This window comes from Juglans regia, chromosome 7 (assembly GCF_001411555.2).
Source record: "Juglans regia cultivar Chandler chromosome 7, Walnut 2.0, whole genome shotgun sequence".
Lineage (NCBI taxonomy): Eukaryota > Viridiplantae > Streptophyta > Magnoliopsida > Fagales > Juglandaceae > Juglans > Juglans regia.
In genome coordinates, this window is record NC_049907.1 from 10,550,794 (window position 1) to 10,567,856 (window position 17,063).

Consider the following 17,063-nt stretch of genomic DNA (forward strand, 5'->3'; position numbering starts at 1 on the left):
TATTTTTGGGACGATTTTTGTTTGGGATGAAATGAAAATCGTCCCAAAAAATGTGATGTAGGGACGAAATTCAAATTTCATTCTTAAAAAATTACGGAATGTGTTTACCATTCGAACATGTTCGAATGGTATATGTAAGGATGCAAATTTTCATCTCTAATAAAATAACTGCTCGAACATCCACAAAAAAATGCTTGAACAAAATAAATAAACATTCAAACGAAAATTATATATAATCGAATGACAATTTGGCACGTTAAGTGACAAAATTTAGCGGGACATTGATTTACCATTCAAACAACATACAACAACATTCGAATATCAAGGTTAATCAATGTTTGAACAGATATTATATATGATCGAACGGGAATTTAGCGGAACATTAACTTATTGTTCGAACAACATACAGTATGTTTGAATGCCAAAGATAATCAATATTCGAACACCTATTAATCTATGTAAGTAAGTCAGATATGCTAGCATTAATCTTTGTATGTAAGTTAGACATGGCAGTATAGATCTCCGTACGCACTACATTGATCACTGCTAATGTCTGTCCACTGATCTTTGCACGCACTATATCAATAATCTCCTCACAAGTAGCTATGCATAATGCCTCGGCTTGCGTGGATATCTCACCAGCCAATACTCCATGATCTCTTAGGTGTCCATCTCTTTGAGTATCGACTGGGATTGGAATAAGACCACGAAGACAAAGTCTCAAGTGTCCCATGCTTCGTGACAGGGTAGAGTTATTGATCGGTCTCATCGGCTCCTAGACACGCTTGACAATATTTGGTAGGACCCCAACATGTAGAAATTGGGTGGTTAGGCTCCCGAATGGCAATATATCCGTCGTAATGTACTAGGCCTCTGATTGAATCCGATCAAATATATAACCCACTAGGTCAATAGGATTGTCACAAGCAACGCGTATCATAAACTTCACTTAATCCATGCCAACCTCTGTCTTGTGCTGTCAATGATCAATATTGTTGGTGATGATCAAATTCATGATCTTGAAGAAAGCAGATAGATCTACCTGCTTGATGCTCTTCATCCCATCATACAAAGAAGCATCTGGATCAGCAACCAACTCCCTCACCTCATTATCAGCGAGGAAATCGAGCTCATCTGTATAGTTGATCCCTCATCCTCAACAGTCTCCCCCATCACCCGAAGCTAAAGACTCTCTAAACACCACGTTCGGATATGCAATGCGCAATTTAGGAATACTAATCTAAAAATATAACCGAAGCTCCTCAGATAGAGATCGTGTATGTCCCTCTATCATCTGGGTTGGCACCACCGATAAGAGTCAAAAAGTTAGAAATCTTCACCTGACACTCTAATAAAATAGTCCTCTCGAGCTGTTTCGATGGAAAGTTGCCCTGGTTTGTCACGCTTATGTTCCTTAAGACATTATCAACCTGAAATTTAAAAAATAAAATATATGTACAACATTAGTTATAAAATATAATACATAAATATTCATAAAATTATATACTAATTAAAACAATGAGAAATTGTTTTCTGTTATACTGTTCGATCAAATCCATTCCCGTTCGAACCTTAAAAATTTTAAATCACCATTCAAATGTGAATCATATACATTCGAACGTGAATCATATACGTTCGAACGCAGAAATTAAATTTGGTTCAAACGTATGGTGAACCAATCAAACATTCAAAGTTTGAGTTCCTACTGTTCAAATGAATACAACATCATCCGAACGGTATATGGATCGAATTCAGTCATGGTTGAGTCAACTCAGCAACTATGAAAACGAAGGGAATCCATCAACTCCTTTCGTTTCTTTCACAAATAACAACTACACAATGATGGATAAACAACCTACGGTGGATTTCCGGCCACCTATGTTGGCTATCAACCGAAAAATAAAATTTGTTTCTTTTTTACAAATAATCTAACAAAACTTACTTAGAATAACCCAAACAAGATATATAAAGAATGTACCACTTGAAAGCAAGAAATCTTCGACGGTGGCAGTGAAGACGACAGCAACGACGGCGTTTAAAAGCCTCCCTCGATACGTTTTATGTACAGAACCGTTCAAACAATAAGTTATACGTTCAAACGGTTTTGACTTACCATTCGAACAATATTATTTACCATTCGAACTGTGGTTATTTTGAATTTAGTAAATTAATTGAATTTTTATATTTAATATATTATATACTATATGATATTATATGTATAATATATCATATAGTGATTTCATATATAAATACTATAATATATGGTATTACTATATGCTAATTATAATATAGTATATTATCTCATAGTATATACTAATATACTATAAGATAATATACTATATGATATAGTATTATAATATCATGTAATATATACCATAGTATATCATATATATGTATGTATAGTATACATATTATATATTAAATGGACCGTGATCTGTCCTATTGCGTCTCAATCTATAGTGTCTTGGGATATTTACAACTCAAGAAACAATTCCGTAACAAAATAGAAACTTATGCTTTCCAATTAATGCCACATGAACGCGTAATAGGACAAAATCAATGATTTGAACTGCACAAGATTTAAAGTTAATATTCATTTACAAGTCAGTATGTGGAGTAGACTTCATTTGGTGTGATGGGTTTGATTGGTCTAAAGAATTCAGGCTTGGGGGTCAGTACCACGCTTTATGTACAAAGAACCTACATCTGGAACATCAGCATGAGAAGATGCCACTGAGGTAAGAGGCTGGAAGTTTGTGTTCCCTATAAACCAGTAAAGAGCCCATTTCAAATCGCAGAGGGTGTACTTGAGAGCTTTGGTCCAGTTTTCCTGCTTGTTGAAGCTCTGCGTGATGGAATAGGTTCCGACTTTGTCATTCTCAATTCTGCAATATTACAACGTAGAGACGTGGACTTTTAGAGCTTGTTTGAGAAATGAAATAAGATGAGAAATTTTCAAAACTTCTCAAAATTTCATTTTCAAATAGCACTTAAACACAAAACAATTTTCAATTTCACATATTCAACTTTTTCATCTAATCATTACAACTTTTACAAACTTCAAAACAAAACACAAAAATTAATACAACTATTTCTTTAATTTTAATATTTTTATTCAATTTTTTCTCTCATTACTCAAAACCTAATAAAACATCTTAACTCAAACTATTTCACTACTACTCACAGAATTATGAGATACTAGTGTCCAAACGAGCCCTTAATATTTGCTTGATGCACAGGAACTGAAAATTTGATTAAATGTGAAATACTATATATATCTAAGTTGCTTACCATGGCATTTCGCGAAAAAGAAAAAAAACTTTGTTACATAAGCTAAAAATAACCTTTAAAAAATTGTCAATATTACATAGCTTTCAATACAGTTAGAACTTTGTGGGGATGTAATCAAGAGGGGTGGCTTCATTTATCATCCATGGAGCCTTGGGAGACATCTTAGTGATGTGGGATCAAAGGGTGATGGAGAAGATGAAAGATTGTGCGAAGACTACATGGTAGCTTGTTCGTTCAAGAACGTTGTGGATGGATTCCAATGGGCTTTTGCAGGTGTTTATGATCCTAATATAGACCATGCAAGAAAGTTGTTATAGGATGAGTTGGCTGGTGTAAACAGCATATGGGACCTACCTTGGAGTATTGGTGGTGACTTCAACGTAACTTGGTTTCCAAGTGAAAGATCAGGTGGCTCTAGTTTCAATTCCACAATGGTAGAATTCTCAAACTTCATCTTTGAAAAAGATTTACTAGATCTTCCTTTTGCAGGTGGCTCCCACATTTGGTCGAATAACTGAGAACACCCCTCCTGATCAAGGCTCAATAGATTCTTAGTATCACCTGAATGAGAAGCATGCTACCCAAATCTTATTCATAAGAGACTCTCCAGGCTTTGCTCAGACCATTTTCCCATCATCCTTGATTGTGGAGGTATTCCTGGAGTCCCAATGTTTAAGTTTGAAAATGTGGCTGAAATCAAAGGAATTCATTGAGAGAGTCCGATACTGGTGGTCTTCATACCAATTTTAGGGAAACCACAGCTATGTCATGGCAAGTAAATTGAAGGCTTCAAAGAAAGACCCGAAGGCTTGGAATGAGCAAGTGTTTGGCAATGTGGAATGCCAAAAACATACTCTGTTTAAAGAACTCAAAATCTGCAGAGGAGAGAGCTTCTAAAGTCCAAGTGTCTGCGGAACTTGAAAGGGTTACATTATTGGAGAAAATATCTTGGAGACAAAAATCAAGAGCATTATAGTTAGAGGAATGGGATAAATGAACCAAATTTTCCCACTAGGTGGCAAATTCGCATAGGAGGCACAAAACTATCGAGACACTATTGGTGGATGGGGTGGCTACTTCAAATCAACCAAAGATCACGAACCACATTGAAAAGTACTATGAGCAATAGCTTTCGGAAGAATTTTCTTGGAGACCGAAATTATAAGGATTTACCTTTGATGTTCTCGAGTCGCAAGAGGTAGCACAGCTTGAGTGACCCTTCAAAGAGGTGGAGATAAGGAAGGCAATAAAAAGTATGGTGGATGACAAAGCTCCAAGTCCGGTATGGATTGTTTTCAAACTTGTTGGGTAAGTAATCAAAGATGACATTATGGGTGTCTTTCATAAATTCCATGAAAATGGAAGGTTTGAAAAATGTCTCAATGCAACTTTATTGCTCTCATTCCCAAAAAACCAGGTGCGGTAGAGGTAAAAAATTATCGACCTATTAGCTTGGTGAGTGGGATGTACAGGATCATGTCGAAGGTGTTGGCGAATAGATGAGCTTGGCGATGGAGAAGTTAATATCCAAGCCTCTACATGCCTTTGTTAGAGGAAGGAAAATTCTTGACTCGGTACTTATCGCAAACAAATGTTTGGATAGTAGACTCAAGTCGGGAGAGCCGGGTCTTTTGTGCAAAATAGACATGTGAAAGGCTTATGACCAAGTCAATTGGAGCTTTTTGGTTTACATGCTCGAGCAATGTGGCTTTTGTTCGAAATGGTGTTCATGGATTACTCATTGCATCTCAACAGCTTGTTTCTCTATCATGGTGAATGGCACCCCCCAATGGGATTCTTTAAAAGCTCATGGCGATCCTCTTTCGCTGCAACTGTTTGTTTTTGTAATGGAAGCCATTAGCAAGATGATCTCAAAAATTGTGGAAGGCAGTTTCCTCTGCAGATTTTCAGCGGGGGAGGCAAGTATATCTCACCTGTTATTTGCCGAAGACACTTCAATATTTTGTGGGGCCAATGATCATATTCAAGCTTTGAGGGCTCTTTCTTCTTTGCTTTGAAGCTATTTCGGGATTGAATGTGAACTTGACCAAATCAATAGTAGTTACGGTGGAAGATGTTACTAATGTGGAGAGCATGGCTTCCATCTTGGGATGTAAGATATCTCATTTGCCGATGAAATATCTTGGCCTCTCCCCTTGGTTGCACCATTCAAATCAAAATCAATTTGAATGATGTATTGGAGAAAATGGAGCAAAAACTGGCTAGCTGGAAGATGATGTACCTATCCAAAGGAGGTAGGGTTACTTTATTTAAAAGTGCTCTATCCAACTTGTGTACTTATTTCTTATCACTATTCCGCTTCCTACCAAGGTGGCACAATGCATGGAGAAACTTCAGCCAACAAGATTTCTTGTGTGTGTGTTGCCGGGGGGGGGTATAGAATCGAAGTACGGTGAAGTATGGGGCGGTTGGTGCTCCAAGGATGTAAGTAGACCGTGGGGCTTTGGAAGCACATAAGAAGAGGATGGGATGCATACAATAGAAATACCCGGTTTGAGGTGAGTGATGGACTCAAAATTAAATTTTGGCATGACATATGGTGTGGCGACAAGACACTCAAGGAAGCTTATCCCGAAGTCTATGGCATAGCAAGAATGAAAAAAGCCTCAATTGCAAACCTGTTGGTTACATCAAATGGTGCTCCTCAATGGAATGTCACTTTCTTTAGAAATGCACATGAATGGGAAGTCGACACAATATCGGAGTTTTATGATCTCATATATTCCACTCACATGAGGGAAGTTGATGACAAGATTTTCTGGCATCACTCCAAGAAGGGGAAGTTCACCACCATCCGCTCATTCTATCAAGCCATGAACACACATACACCAAACCCATTTCCATAGAAGAGTATTTGGAAGACAAGGGCAACATTAAAGGCACTCTTCTTTGTATGGACAGCTTCATTGGGGTAGATACTCACACTCGACAATTTAAGAAAACGTCGATTCTTTGTCATGGAGTGGTGTTGTATGTTCAAAAAGAGTGGGGAGTTAGTTGATCATTTATTACTTCACTATGAGATTGCCACGACATTATGGAACAACTTGGGTGATGCCAAGAAGGGTGATTCATTGCTTAGCTTCTTGGAGAAGCCTTCAGAGTAACTCTTATATTGCAGCAATATGAAAGATGGTCCTAATATGCTTATGGTGGTGCATTTATGATAGTAAGTTTTGAAGAACGAGGGTAATCAATGGAAGAGCTTAGGAAATTGATTTTCAGTACTTTACTTCATTAGTTGGTTGTAATTGATTTTGACGGAATGAGTTTCCATGAATGTCTTGTATCACTAAACTAGAACGCTCAGGTGACCCTCTTGTACACGTCCTATATACCTAGGCTATTGCCTATTCTTATGATCAATAAAATTTTGTTTACTGATCAAAAAAATATTATAAAATTTTCCTCTCACTCTCCCTTGTTTCTATGTTAGTGATGGGAAACCTCACAAACTTTTCTTGAGTAAAGAGAGAAATCCATAGATCTTTATGATGGCGTGTAAAAATAACATAGCCATCAACAGTCATATAACTATAACATATAAGCTCTGTAACTATCTAGTATTCAATAACTAAACTCACTCCTTACAAAACTAATTAAAAAAATGAGTGGAGAAAACCAAAAGACACATGTTAGAAAAACTAAAAGGATCTACTAATATTAAATGAAAATTAGTAACTTAATTACATCTAATGCTTTCATGTTGATAACTTTTAATTGATTAAATATATTATGTTATTAGCTAAACTCTTCTATTCGCCTATCATCTCACCAAGTCCACCTTGGACGTTCTAGGGAGAGAGGAATTGCATGCTACAAGCAAGATGCAAACAGTTTTATCAAGAAAAAAAGGTTAAAGTTGAGCAGTCTCAGTTGGAGATGGGATACACATGCCAATTTCCTAACTGCAACCTTCCCAAAATTTAGATTTGATGGTACAAAAGCAAGTAAAATGACAAATAAGGCAACTATATATGAAGGCCACTCATCTCTTTTGGCTACATTGATGAAGATATACTCACAGTGACTTGCACTCAGACGGATAAATGAAATAATAATAGTAAACAATAGAAGACTTACTTATAGGGCAATTTGAAGTGTTTGTCAGGAGGTATGTTGTTTTCTAGATCCTTCAAATGTGCAAACTCGGCAAAGTCCTTGAGGCATGTCGCGAACAGTGTCATTGCTTTGTCATAACGAGTGCTCCAAAACAAGTTCACAGGGCCAAACCTAGATAAAATAAGAAACAACATGAAAAACAGAAACTTGAACCATATGTGTTTTCCTGACATCAAATATATGATCTTATGGCTAAACCTGACTTCTCACATATGTCAGCTATTCATACACAAAACTCGAGTGGAGACATTGGTTATTGATCTCATTTAACTAGGCCACATGGAATTTGTTGAGAACAGGTCAAATAGTCAATTAAATCCTCACTTAATTCACAGTGTGCAGGTTGCTGAGTGCTTTTTTGGTTTCATACTGCTCTTAGTTTATTAAGTTAAATGAGATCATTTCAACACCAGTTCCAAATCAAGGAAATATAACACTTACAGCTCATAAGTATTGTTGTTGCTGTCCATAATTCGAGGGTAGCTGCCCATAGGAATAATTTTTATTCGATATCTAAAACAAGATGACTTAAGGATGTCACTTGTCATTTTAGAAACCATAATATGAAACAATCAAGAATGTAGGACAATGTGGAATGTATGTATTTATTAGAGTTTGCAGAAGCCTCTCTTCTTCATAAAGTCAACAGAATAGATTCCCTCATTGTACTGCAGCTTATGCAAGCATGCATTTAAATGATTTCTGATGGATGGAACAAGGCATTTTCTAAACTGATTAGTAATAACCATGTCCTGCATCAAATCCAATTCAAGAATTTTAGGCATTGACTTCTGTGCTAACATAACAATCAAATATCGTTCCATCTAGAAAGCCAAATTGAACTATTATATTAGGCTCAAAGCATGTACATCATGCCCTGGGACATAAATGATCTTCAATATCAACAAAATACTTAAGAATATTTGTTTGTCAGTTTTTGGGTCTTAAACTGATTTTAACTTTTTTTTCAAGAGAAAATACAAAAGCGTGCTTTTCAACACTTATTTAAAGCTCACACAAAAGCACGCCATCCATCCACACACTTCACTTTTGTTAAACGTAGTGCCTTTAGCCTTGTGCTTTTACCAACAATGATTTTGACTCAATTTTCATAAAGTGCATAGACACCAGATAAAAAAAAAAAAAAAAAAAGGCAACTCTAGTGTCAGCCCTTTATCCTTTTCAGCATCATCAGCTACAGTAATATACAATTAAGATGGGAAAACATAATTATATAACAACTCAATAAAGACATAAATTTTTATTGATAAAGGATACTGAAACTTTGGCCGGAAATATTGACACATTGTGTGGAGGAGAAGGCAAGCTTGGCCCCAAGCAGCATTTATCTCATCCCACTCAACCTATATGATTCCAGAATATGATAAATATCATAATTAAAACCTAACTATCAGATTATTATGAAACAAGTATTAAAAAGAGAAGTTCATTTAAAGCATACACTAGTAAAACTAATGGAAAGAATGAAAACTAAATGCCACACAGTCTCTAAATAGGAAGAGAGTACAAACTTATGAGGCGAGCAACAGCAGAGGTGCAATGAGTCCATAAAGCACAGGTATCCTCATTTTTTTTTTTTTTTTATGATAGGTAAACAAAACTATATTAATCAAAGAATAAGGCAAAGCCCGATACAAGTAAGAAAATACAGAGTGTGCCCTAGCTAGGACGGCACCAAAGAAGTAAGGAAGTCATAAAGGTTCATGCCATTAAAATCAACAGCAATGGCCCATGTACATAGAGTGTTGTAAAATAAAACTTTAAGTTCCTCTAAAGATCTCTCTGTCTTCAAACGTCCTGGCATTGCATTCCTGCCACAAGCACCACATAATACAGATAGGGATCATCTTCCAAACTGCTTTAATTTGCTTCAAGCCTCCTAAAATTGTCCGGCTGGCCAGCACTGCCACTACAGTCTCTGGCATAACCCAAGCCAACTCTACTCTACTGATCACCTCATTCCACACCACCCTTGTTGTCTCGCAATGTAAGAGAAGGTGATCCACCGACTCTCCCCCTCCACTACACATGTAACACCAATACACTATGATTACCCACCTTTTCCTCAAATTGTCAGTTGTGAGAATTTTGCCCAACGATGTTGTCCAAACAAAAAAGGCAGCTTTGGAAGGTGTCTTGCGTCTCCAAAGTCTTTTCCAGGGAAAATAAGTGTTAGGCTCTTGAGTGAGAACCTTATAAAAAGAATGAACCAAGAATGCACCTTTCCCAACGGGTGACCACCATAGTCCATCTTCTTGTTGAGTATTTGGCTGAACGGAATACAAGAGGCTGTAAAAATCAGCAACGCTGCTCATCTCCCAATCCTATGCTGCTCTACTAAAACTGATATCCCAATGGATCTGACCCCCTGAAAGCCCCATGACATCCGCCATTGCAACTTCTTTATCACTTGCGATTTGGAATAATGACAGGAAAGAAACTTGTAGTGGGGTATCCCCACACCAAATATATTTCCAAAATTTAATCCTGGAACCCTCCCCCAACTGTAATCGAGTGTGACGAGTAAACACCTCCCATCCTTTTCTAATGTGTTTCCACAATCCCACTCCATGTGCTCCTCTAACTTCTTTAGTACTCCATCCCCCCCAGATGCCTACATATTTATGTTCAATCACCACCTTCCACAAGGCTTATGGTTCTTTATTATATCTCCACAACCATTTTTCAAGTAGCGTCCAATTAAAAATCCTCACATTTATAATACCCAAACCACCATTGGAGATAGGACGACATACCATATCCCACTTCATATTGCAAGCTGTGTCAGACATCCTAAATACTAGGCTGTAAACTTGTCATCAGGCCACTTGCCATTTTTCATTTCAGCAGACAACTTAGTTTTCCAATTACCAAATATGCTGAACATTTTTATTTTTGGAAAGAAAACCTGCTGAACTTTAACACCTATGATATGCAGTTGGCAATTATGATATCCATTTAGTGATTTAGAAGTATCATAAGTGTTATAAATCTGCCGAAATGGAAATCCCCAAAATGGAAATACTAGGCTACAACCTTGTCATCAATTTAGTAATTTAGAAGTATCATCCTATGAGTATGGTGATGGATAAGATTATTTTCCTTTTGTTCGGGATCAGCAAATACTTGATTTTGTGCTGATTGCTAATGAATGCTTACATAGTCGGTTGACGGAGGGCGTTCCGGGAGTTCTTTGCAAGCTTGATATGGAAAAGGCGAATGATCATGCAAATTGGGATTTCCTTTTCTCTATGCTTTGGAGATGTGGTATTGGGGATAGGTGGTGTGGGTGGATTGGACATTGTGTTTCTATTGCTCGGTTTTCAATGTTAGTCAATGGAAATCCTTGTGATTTTTTTCAAAGCTCGAGGGGCTTGAGACAGGGGGATCTGTTATCTCCTTTTCTCTTTGTTATTATCATGAAGGCATTGAGCCGTATGGTGGAGGCAACTGTAAGGGGGGTTTTCTCTCTAGTTTTACGATGGGAAATGCTAATAATGGAACTATCACAATTTCTCATCTCCTTTTTGCAAATGACATCCTTATCTTTTGTGATGCTAATCGTGGACAGATTCAAACCTTAAGGGCTGTATAATTATGTTTTGAAGTTGTTTCGAGCCTTAAGGTGAATTTGGGAAAGTCGAAGATAGTTCTGGTGGGGGATGTGCGGAATATCAACTGTTTGGTAGATCTTTTGGGCTGTAAAGTCACTTCTCTTCCTTTAAAATATCTTGGTCTTCCGTTGGGGGCGTCTTTCAAGACTAGGAATATTTGGGATGGGGTGGTTGAGAAAAAAAATATTAGCAGGATGGAAGCGGCTATACTTATCAAAAGGGGGTAGAATTACTCTTATCAAAAGTACCATTTCCAATCTTCCGACTTATTTTCATTCTTTATTCCCATTGCCCGTAGGAGTGGCAAACCAGATTGAGAAGTTATTTCGTGCATTTCAATGGGGTGGAGTGGGAGAGGAGAATAAATTTCATCTTGTGAGCTGGAATAGAGTTTGTTGTCCTATTGTAAATGAAGGTTTGGGGGTACGAAATTTGAGTAGTTTTTTTTATAGGTAAAAATCAGTTTAATTGAAAAAAGAAATTTGAGTAGTTTTAATTAGGCTTTATTGGGGAAGTGGCTGTGGAAGTATCAAATGGAAGGGGAATTGATGTGAAGGGAGGTTATTGATCAGAAATATGGGAGTGATTGGGGGGTTGGTGTCCTAAGGAGGTTAGGGGAACTTATGTGTGAGTCTTTGGAAATTCATTAGAAAGGGGTGGGAGGATTTTGTTAAATATGTTAATTTTGTTGCTGGAGAGGGCTCAAGGATTCGCTTTTGGTTTGATGTTTGGTGTGGTGAGCATGCTCTTTTTAGAATGTTTCCAACTATTTTTCGAATGGTAGCTAATCAGCATGCATCCATTTCGACTTGTTGATCCGTTCTAATGGTGCCTTGCAGTGGGATGTTTGTTTTATAAGAGCTGTCCAGGATTGGGAACTTGATGAGGTTGCAGATTTGTATACTTTCTTGTATTCTCTAGGTATCAAAAGTAATGAGAGGGACAAAATGTTATGGAAGCATACAGGGAGTAAAAGGTTTTCGGTTCGGTCATATTATAAGGTGATGACTGTTCAGCATTGCAGTTATTTTTCGTGAAAGCGTAATTGGAGGTCACACGTGCCGTCCAAAGTTGCTTTTTTTATTTGGACAGCATCACTTGGGAACATTTTGACAATCGATAATTTGAGGAAGCGTGGCTTCTTGTTATGGAGTGGTGCTCCATGTGTAAGAAACATGATGAATCAGTAGATCATTTTCTTCTACATTGTGAGGTGGCTAAGGCTTTATGGGATGGTGTTTTTTGTAGAGTTGGGCTGGCTTGGATAATGCCTATGAAAGTAGTGGAGTTACTTGCGTGTTGGAATGGGCTTCATGGTTGTCCTCAACTGGCTGCAGTGTGGAAGATTGTTCCTTTGTGTCTTATGAGGTATTTGGTGGGAAAGGAACGAGCGGTGCTTTAACAATAAGGAGCATAGTGTAGAGGAAATCTGGAAATTTTTTGTATTCTCTTTACTTCAATGGTTTTCTGCCATTGTACCTAATGGAGGGTCTTCTGAATTTCTGTTTTCATTTTCTGCTTCTAGAATGTAATTAGGTGTTTCTTTTGTATACTTCCTGTGTACATGGGCTCCGCCTATTTCGTTCGATGAATAAAAGTGTCTTTCTTACTTAAAATAAATAAATAAATCTGCCGAATTTTTAACACCTATGACATCAAGTTGGCAACTACCAAGTAATGACATTGAGAGCAGAATTTCAAATGGAATGAAATATTTATCCAGCAAAATGTCGAGTTTCCAATACAGTCTACTAAACAAGGTAGACGAAGGACAGACTTCCAATTAACTGCAAGAAAAAACAGTTCTCAAAGGGAAGAAAAAGTGAGGGAGAGCGGGCACACGTAGTTTCCATACCGGCACTTTAGGAAGCCTTCCAAGTCGAAAATTGTTAATTGTACCAAATTCTCCTTCCTGACAGATGGGGAAGGCATCATTGAGCACATTAGTTCGCTTCAACAACTCCAAATGTGCTTGGGAAACTTCAATTCGTGCCAGAATTGCATCTCTCTCTTCCTGTTGGCCATCATAGATTTTGTTCTCATAAGATATTAAAAAAAAAAAAGGCATACAAAGATCAGGCTTTGTTAGAAAGAAGATAGAAAAAAAATACTGCCCATTTCTAGAAGAATCGAACAAAACCTTTGAGTTACCACAATAAACTAAAACAGTCATAGAAAATATCAATATTTTTATTCTTTTACTTGCAAAAACAAATAATCATATTTTTGTTTCGCATACACAACTCATATACTCACGTGGGATGAAAAAGTTACTACCATCCATCTTTTACCTATTAGGAGAGGAGATGCAAGTTGGTCCAAGAACCACAAGCAAAATATCATCATATAAACACACCATTTAACCACTAGCAGCAATAGTGGTATTAGCAACAATAAGCATTTTAATTCTCAATAAATTAATCAGTTAAGGGATAGTTAAAACCTACATTAGAAACAAATCTATAAGAAATAAAAATTCAACATCAAAGAAGCTTAAAAAACCATGTAAGAATAACTTCACTGGATAACAACCAAGAATAAATAACCAAAATTTGAGGAATAACAATTGGCCAAAGAGTAGGATCAGCAACACACCTGGTGTGAAATTAATTGAAACTGAAAATTATTAAACTCGTGCCAATACCTGTTACACATTGAATTGATGAAGCATAAACAACTAATCATTTTAGAAGCTCAAGTGTTTAGTAAAGAAAGAGACATATATAAAGCATTTCTAATTGACAAAAGCAGTGAAAGAAAAGAAAAATTGGATGCATTCTTCTATATTATCGGGGAAGTACTGAAAAAATGATTTCACCAAACAGTGTGGAAGAAGAAACTAACCGCTCCTCCAATTCTTTAAAGCGGCTAGATTTCAACTCCAGCTCCTTCAGTTCAGCATTTACTTCAGCCTTCTGTCTCTCTGTTTCTTCAATTGCAGCTTCAAGTTTTCTCTCTTCTTCCTCAATCTACACCAACCATAAATTAATGAGTTACCATTTGGGTCTTAGATAAAAATATTTGTAATATCATACAATATCTAGTATCGTCTTAAGCAGCATATATGATAAAAGATGTCCTAATAAAATCACAACCCTTCTTAAAACACTCAATTAGTGAATCATTTCATCCGGTTAAATTGCAGACATACTAGTCTCCTGGCCTCATTAATTACAAGACCTTCATTCATGTGAAGCTGGCATAAAACCAGCAAAGATGGAAATTTTTTAATATAAAATAAGTAGCCAATGATGGATTTCCTAAATTTAAGCATAATCACTTGCATTTACTTACTTCATAAATTAAAATAGATTTATTAAATATTCGACATATAACAACATTCCCCACCAGCAAAAATGGAATAAGCATTCTTGCAGCCCTTAAGTGCTCAAAATGCCTAAGTTACCAGTGCAGATCAACAAATTGCATCACAAAACTCAATACTCCTCCAAAAATGAAGAGCTGGCAAACAACTTTTACCATCGAATAAATAGTGAGTGAGCTCTTTACATAGATGTACAAAGTCCCTGTAAATCTAAAAAGATAAAAAAAAAAAAAAAGCAGGACACACAAAGTGTGAATCATGAATTGATTGGGTCCAGTTAAGCACCTTTAGTTTCTCCTTCAGAAAATCAGCCTCGCTAAGAACAACTCGCGTGTCTCCCTCCAAGCGCTTAAGACAGGCTTCATATGCTTCAATATCCCTATTTACATCTTCAACCTCCTTGTCAAGTTTGTCAGACAACACCCTCATGCATTCTAGGCATAGCGGCTGCTCAACCTGTGGAACATGAACAACAACCAGACTGTAACATAAAATATGGCATTATAGATCAAAATTTAAAAATTGACTTTACGTTTCATATGAGTTCCTTTACATTAAGTATACCTGAGTCTGGGTTGTGGCGATCTCAAATGCACGTTTTAACACAGTTATAGTTGAGTGAAACCCAGAGTTGTGAGGCGGCAAAGGACCATTGGATCCTGCTTCAGTTGATGGCAAATGAGTCCCACTTCCATCAGATGCAGATTCAGACTTATACACAACCACAAAGGACTCTTCCATTGTCTTCCCCGGCTGACTCATATCAGGTGGCCCAACTCCACTGCGAGGACGAGGAGGAATCCCTTGTGACTGGGGTTTCTGCTTTGGTAGCACAACAAAAGAGTTGTCCATGCGAGTTGAACCTAACACACTGTTGGCCCCATGAATTGAAGACCCTTGCATTCCTGCACATGCTCATTGCCAAACCACACTAATCAAGAACAAACCTAATACTACCTTAATATTAAGCAAATTCTAAGAAGTAGATAATTTTACCTGTTCATCATTTTGCAGAATTCTAAATAGTGAAAAATTTTAGGTCCCGCATGGTCATATGATACATATCCGAATGCATTTTATTTATGCAGGCAATGAATTTGCTAACTAGGGCTCGTCTCCTTTATAATAAGGCCTAATATGCCAGAAAGACAGTGATGCACATACACGCATTGACAGAGAGACGTAAATGGACAATTAAGGTACATTTTATTTTAAAATCACTCAACTTAAAAGAAAGGAAAGTTATTGGCACTCCACAACCAGAGTCCAAATACTAAAGTAAGCTCAGAAATAAGAATGAATGCAGGACCAAACCATTGCAGTTAAATACACTGATTTTGTCAGGAATTTTGAAATTAAGCCCCGAAAAGATAGAATAACGCTGAGTATCCAAACCCAAGTATTATAATTAATCAAAAAGCAAAAAAAACAAAGACATAGACTATCAGAATAAATTAAAAAAAAAAAAAAAGAATAAATTAAAATTATCAAAGCGAAACATATGATTTTATTCAAATGGTCCTTACAATCTATTCGCTAAGAGAGATGCATAAGAGCCTTAAAATAAGCAATTACAAAAAAGGATACGAAAAAGAAATCGCAGATATGAACAATTCCGTGTTCCAGGCTAAAAAGATGAACCAATTAAATAAAAAGATGAATTCGTTCGCAAAAGCTAACATATGAATTCAAAGAAGCTAACCGGAGCGAGAAGAGTAATCGTTCAAGAACTTGTCGGCGTAAGGATCAACGCCAACGATGGAGAGGGGGTGGCGGCAGTTCTGGCAGATCCATCGAGGCAAAGTAGGATCCACCGGGAGGGAACGACTCTTATCCGCCATGCTCTCTCCTTCTTCCTTGACTCCTATTATGCTGCTCAGCTACAGAGAACAAATCAAAACAGTTTGAAGCTTGAAATTTGTTTTCTTTCTCGTTTCTGAGGTTTTTCTTTCTTCTCCTCTCTCTTTCTTTCTTCAAAAACAGACGATCGGGTTGGATACCGCACCGCCGTGACGTCGTGCGCTAGGTCAATTGTACGCATCATCATAGGATGTTTATTCTTTTTAAAAAATACTCTAGTGATAAAAATATTCTATAAAAATAATTTTATAAAATAAGATAAAATTATTTTTATTATAAAATATATCTAAAAATTCACATCATTCTATAAGAATATTTTATTTAATTTCTTTATCGATATAACAATATTTTTTTTCCTGTGATACTACAATTATGTCTAAAGTATTCCTTATATATTTTAATTTTTTTAATTTAAAAAAATAGAAAAATTTATTAGTGATAACTTTTTTAAACATTTAAAAAAATAAAAAAATAAAATACATTAGAAACATTTTTGAAGGCATATTTAGAGCATTCTCATTGGATTAGCTAAAAGTTAAATCTAATGAGAATTTAGCTATTAGGTGGATAAATTGCTCACATTGAATTAGCTATATTCCAAATATTTAGAATATAGCTACAGTAATATCCAAACTAATTTTCAAATTTGGAAGACACTATTCATTCATCAAATCATTTTTATATTATTTCTTTCTCTTTCCTTTTAATATTAATTATTTCTCTCTCCATTTTAAATGACAATTGAAAAAATATAATTAGAATACAATTACAAATTAATATATAATATTATAAATAGTAAAATATGAAAA

General features: G+C 36.3%; 1 protein-coding gene across 2 annotated transcripts; it reads right to left on the reverse strand.

The window, feature by feature from the left end:
• Positions 1–261: 261 nt before the first annotated feature.
• LOC108989273 (beclin-1-like protein) lies at positions 262–16,450 on the reverse strand. Of its 2 annotated transcripts, none has more exons than XM_035692226.1 (10): positions 16,097–16,425; positions 14,959–15,299; positions 14,680–14,850; positions 13,914–14,038; positions 13,665–13,713; positions 12,925–13,083; positions 8,713–8,798; positions 7,876–7,947; positions 7,396–7,545; positions 262–1,430 (listed from the first exon to the last, which is right to left on the reverse strand). In XM_035692226.1, the coding sequence occupies exons 1-10, from the start codon at positions 16,233–16,235 to the stop codon at positions 1,415–1,417; spliced, it is 1,308 nt and encodes a 435-aa protein (XP_035548119.1). In that variant the 5' UTR covers positions 16,236–16,425; the 3' UTR covers positions 262–1,414. The 2 variants fall into 2 exon arrangements, with proteins under 2 accessions (XP_035548119.1, XP_018818374.1); XM_018962829.2 differs by lacking the exon at positions 262–1,430 and adding an exon at positions 2,490–2,885 and having other exon boundaries at positions 16,097–16,450.
• Positions 16,451–17,063: the final 613 nt, after the last annotated feature.

Coding starts and splice junctions, on each gene's coding strand:
- LOC108989273 (XM_018962829.2), bottom strand. CDS start 16,235: ATGGCGGATAAGAGTCGTTCCCTCCCGGTGGATCCTACTTTGCCTCGA. Junction 14,039..14,679: donor TTCTGAAGGAGAAACTAAAG/GTGCTTAACTGG, acceptor TGGTTGGTGTAG/ATTGAGGAAGAAGAGAGAAA. Junction 8,799..12,924: donor GAAGGCTTCCTAAAGTGCCG/GTATGGAAACTA, acceptor GGAATCATATAG/GTTGAGTGGGATGAGATAAA.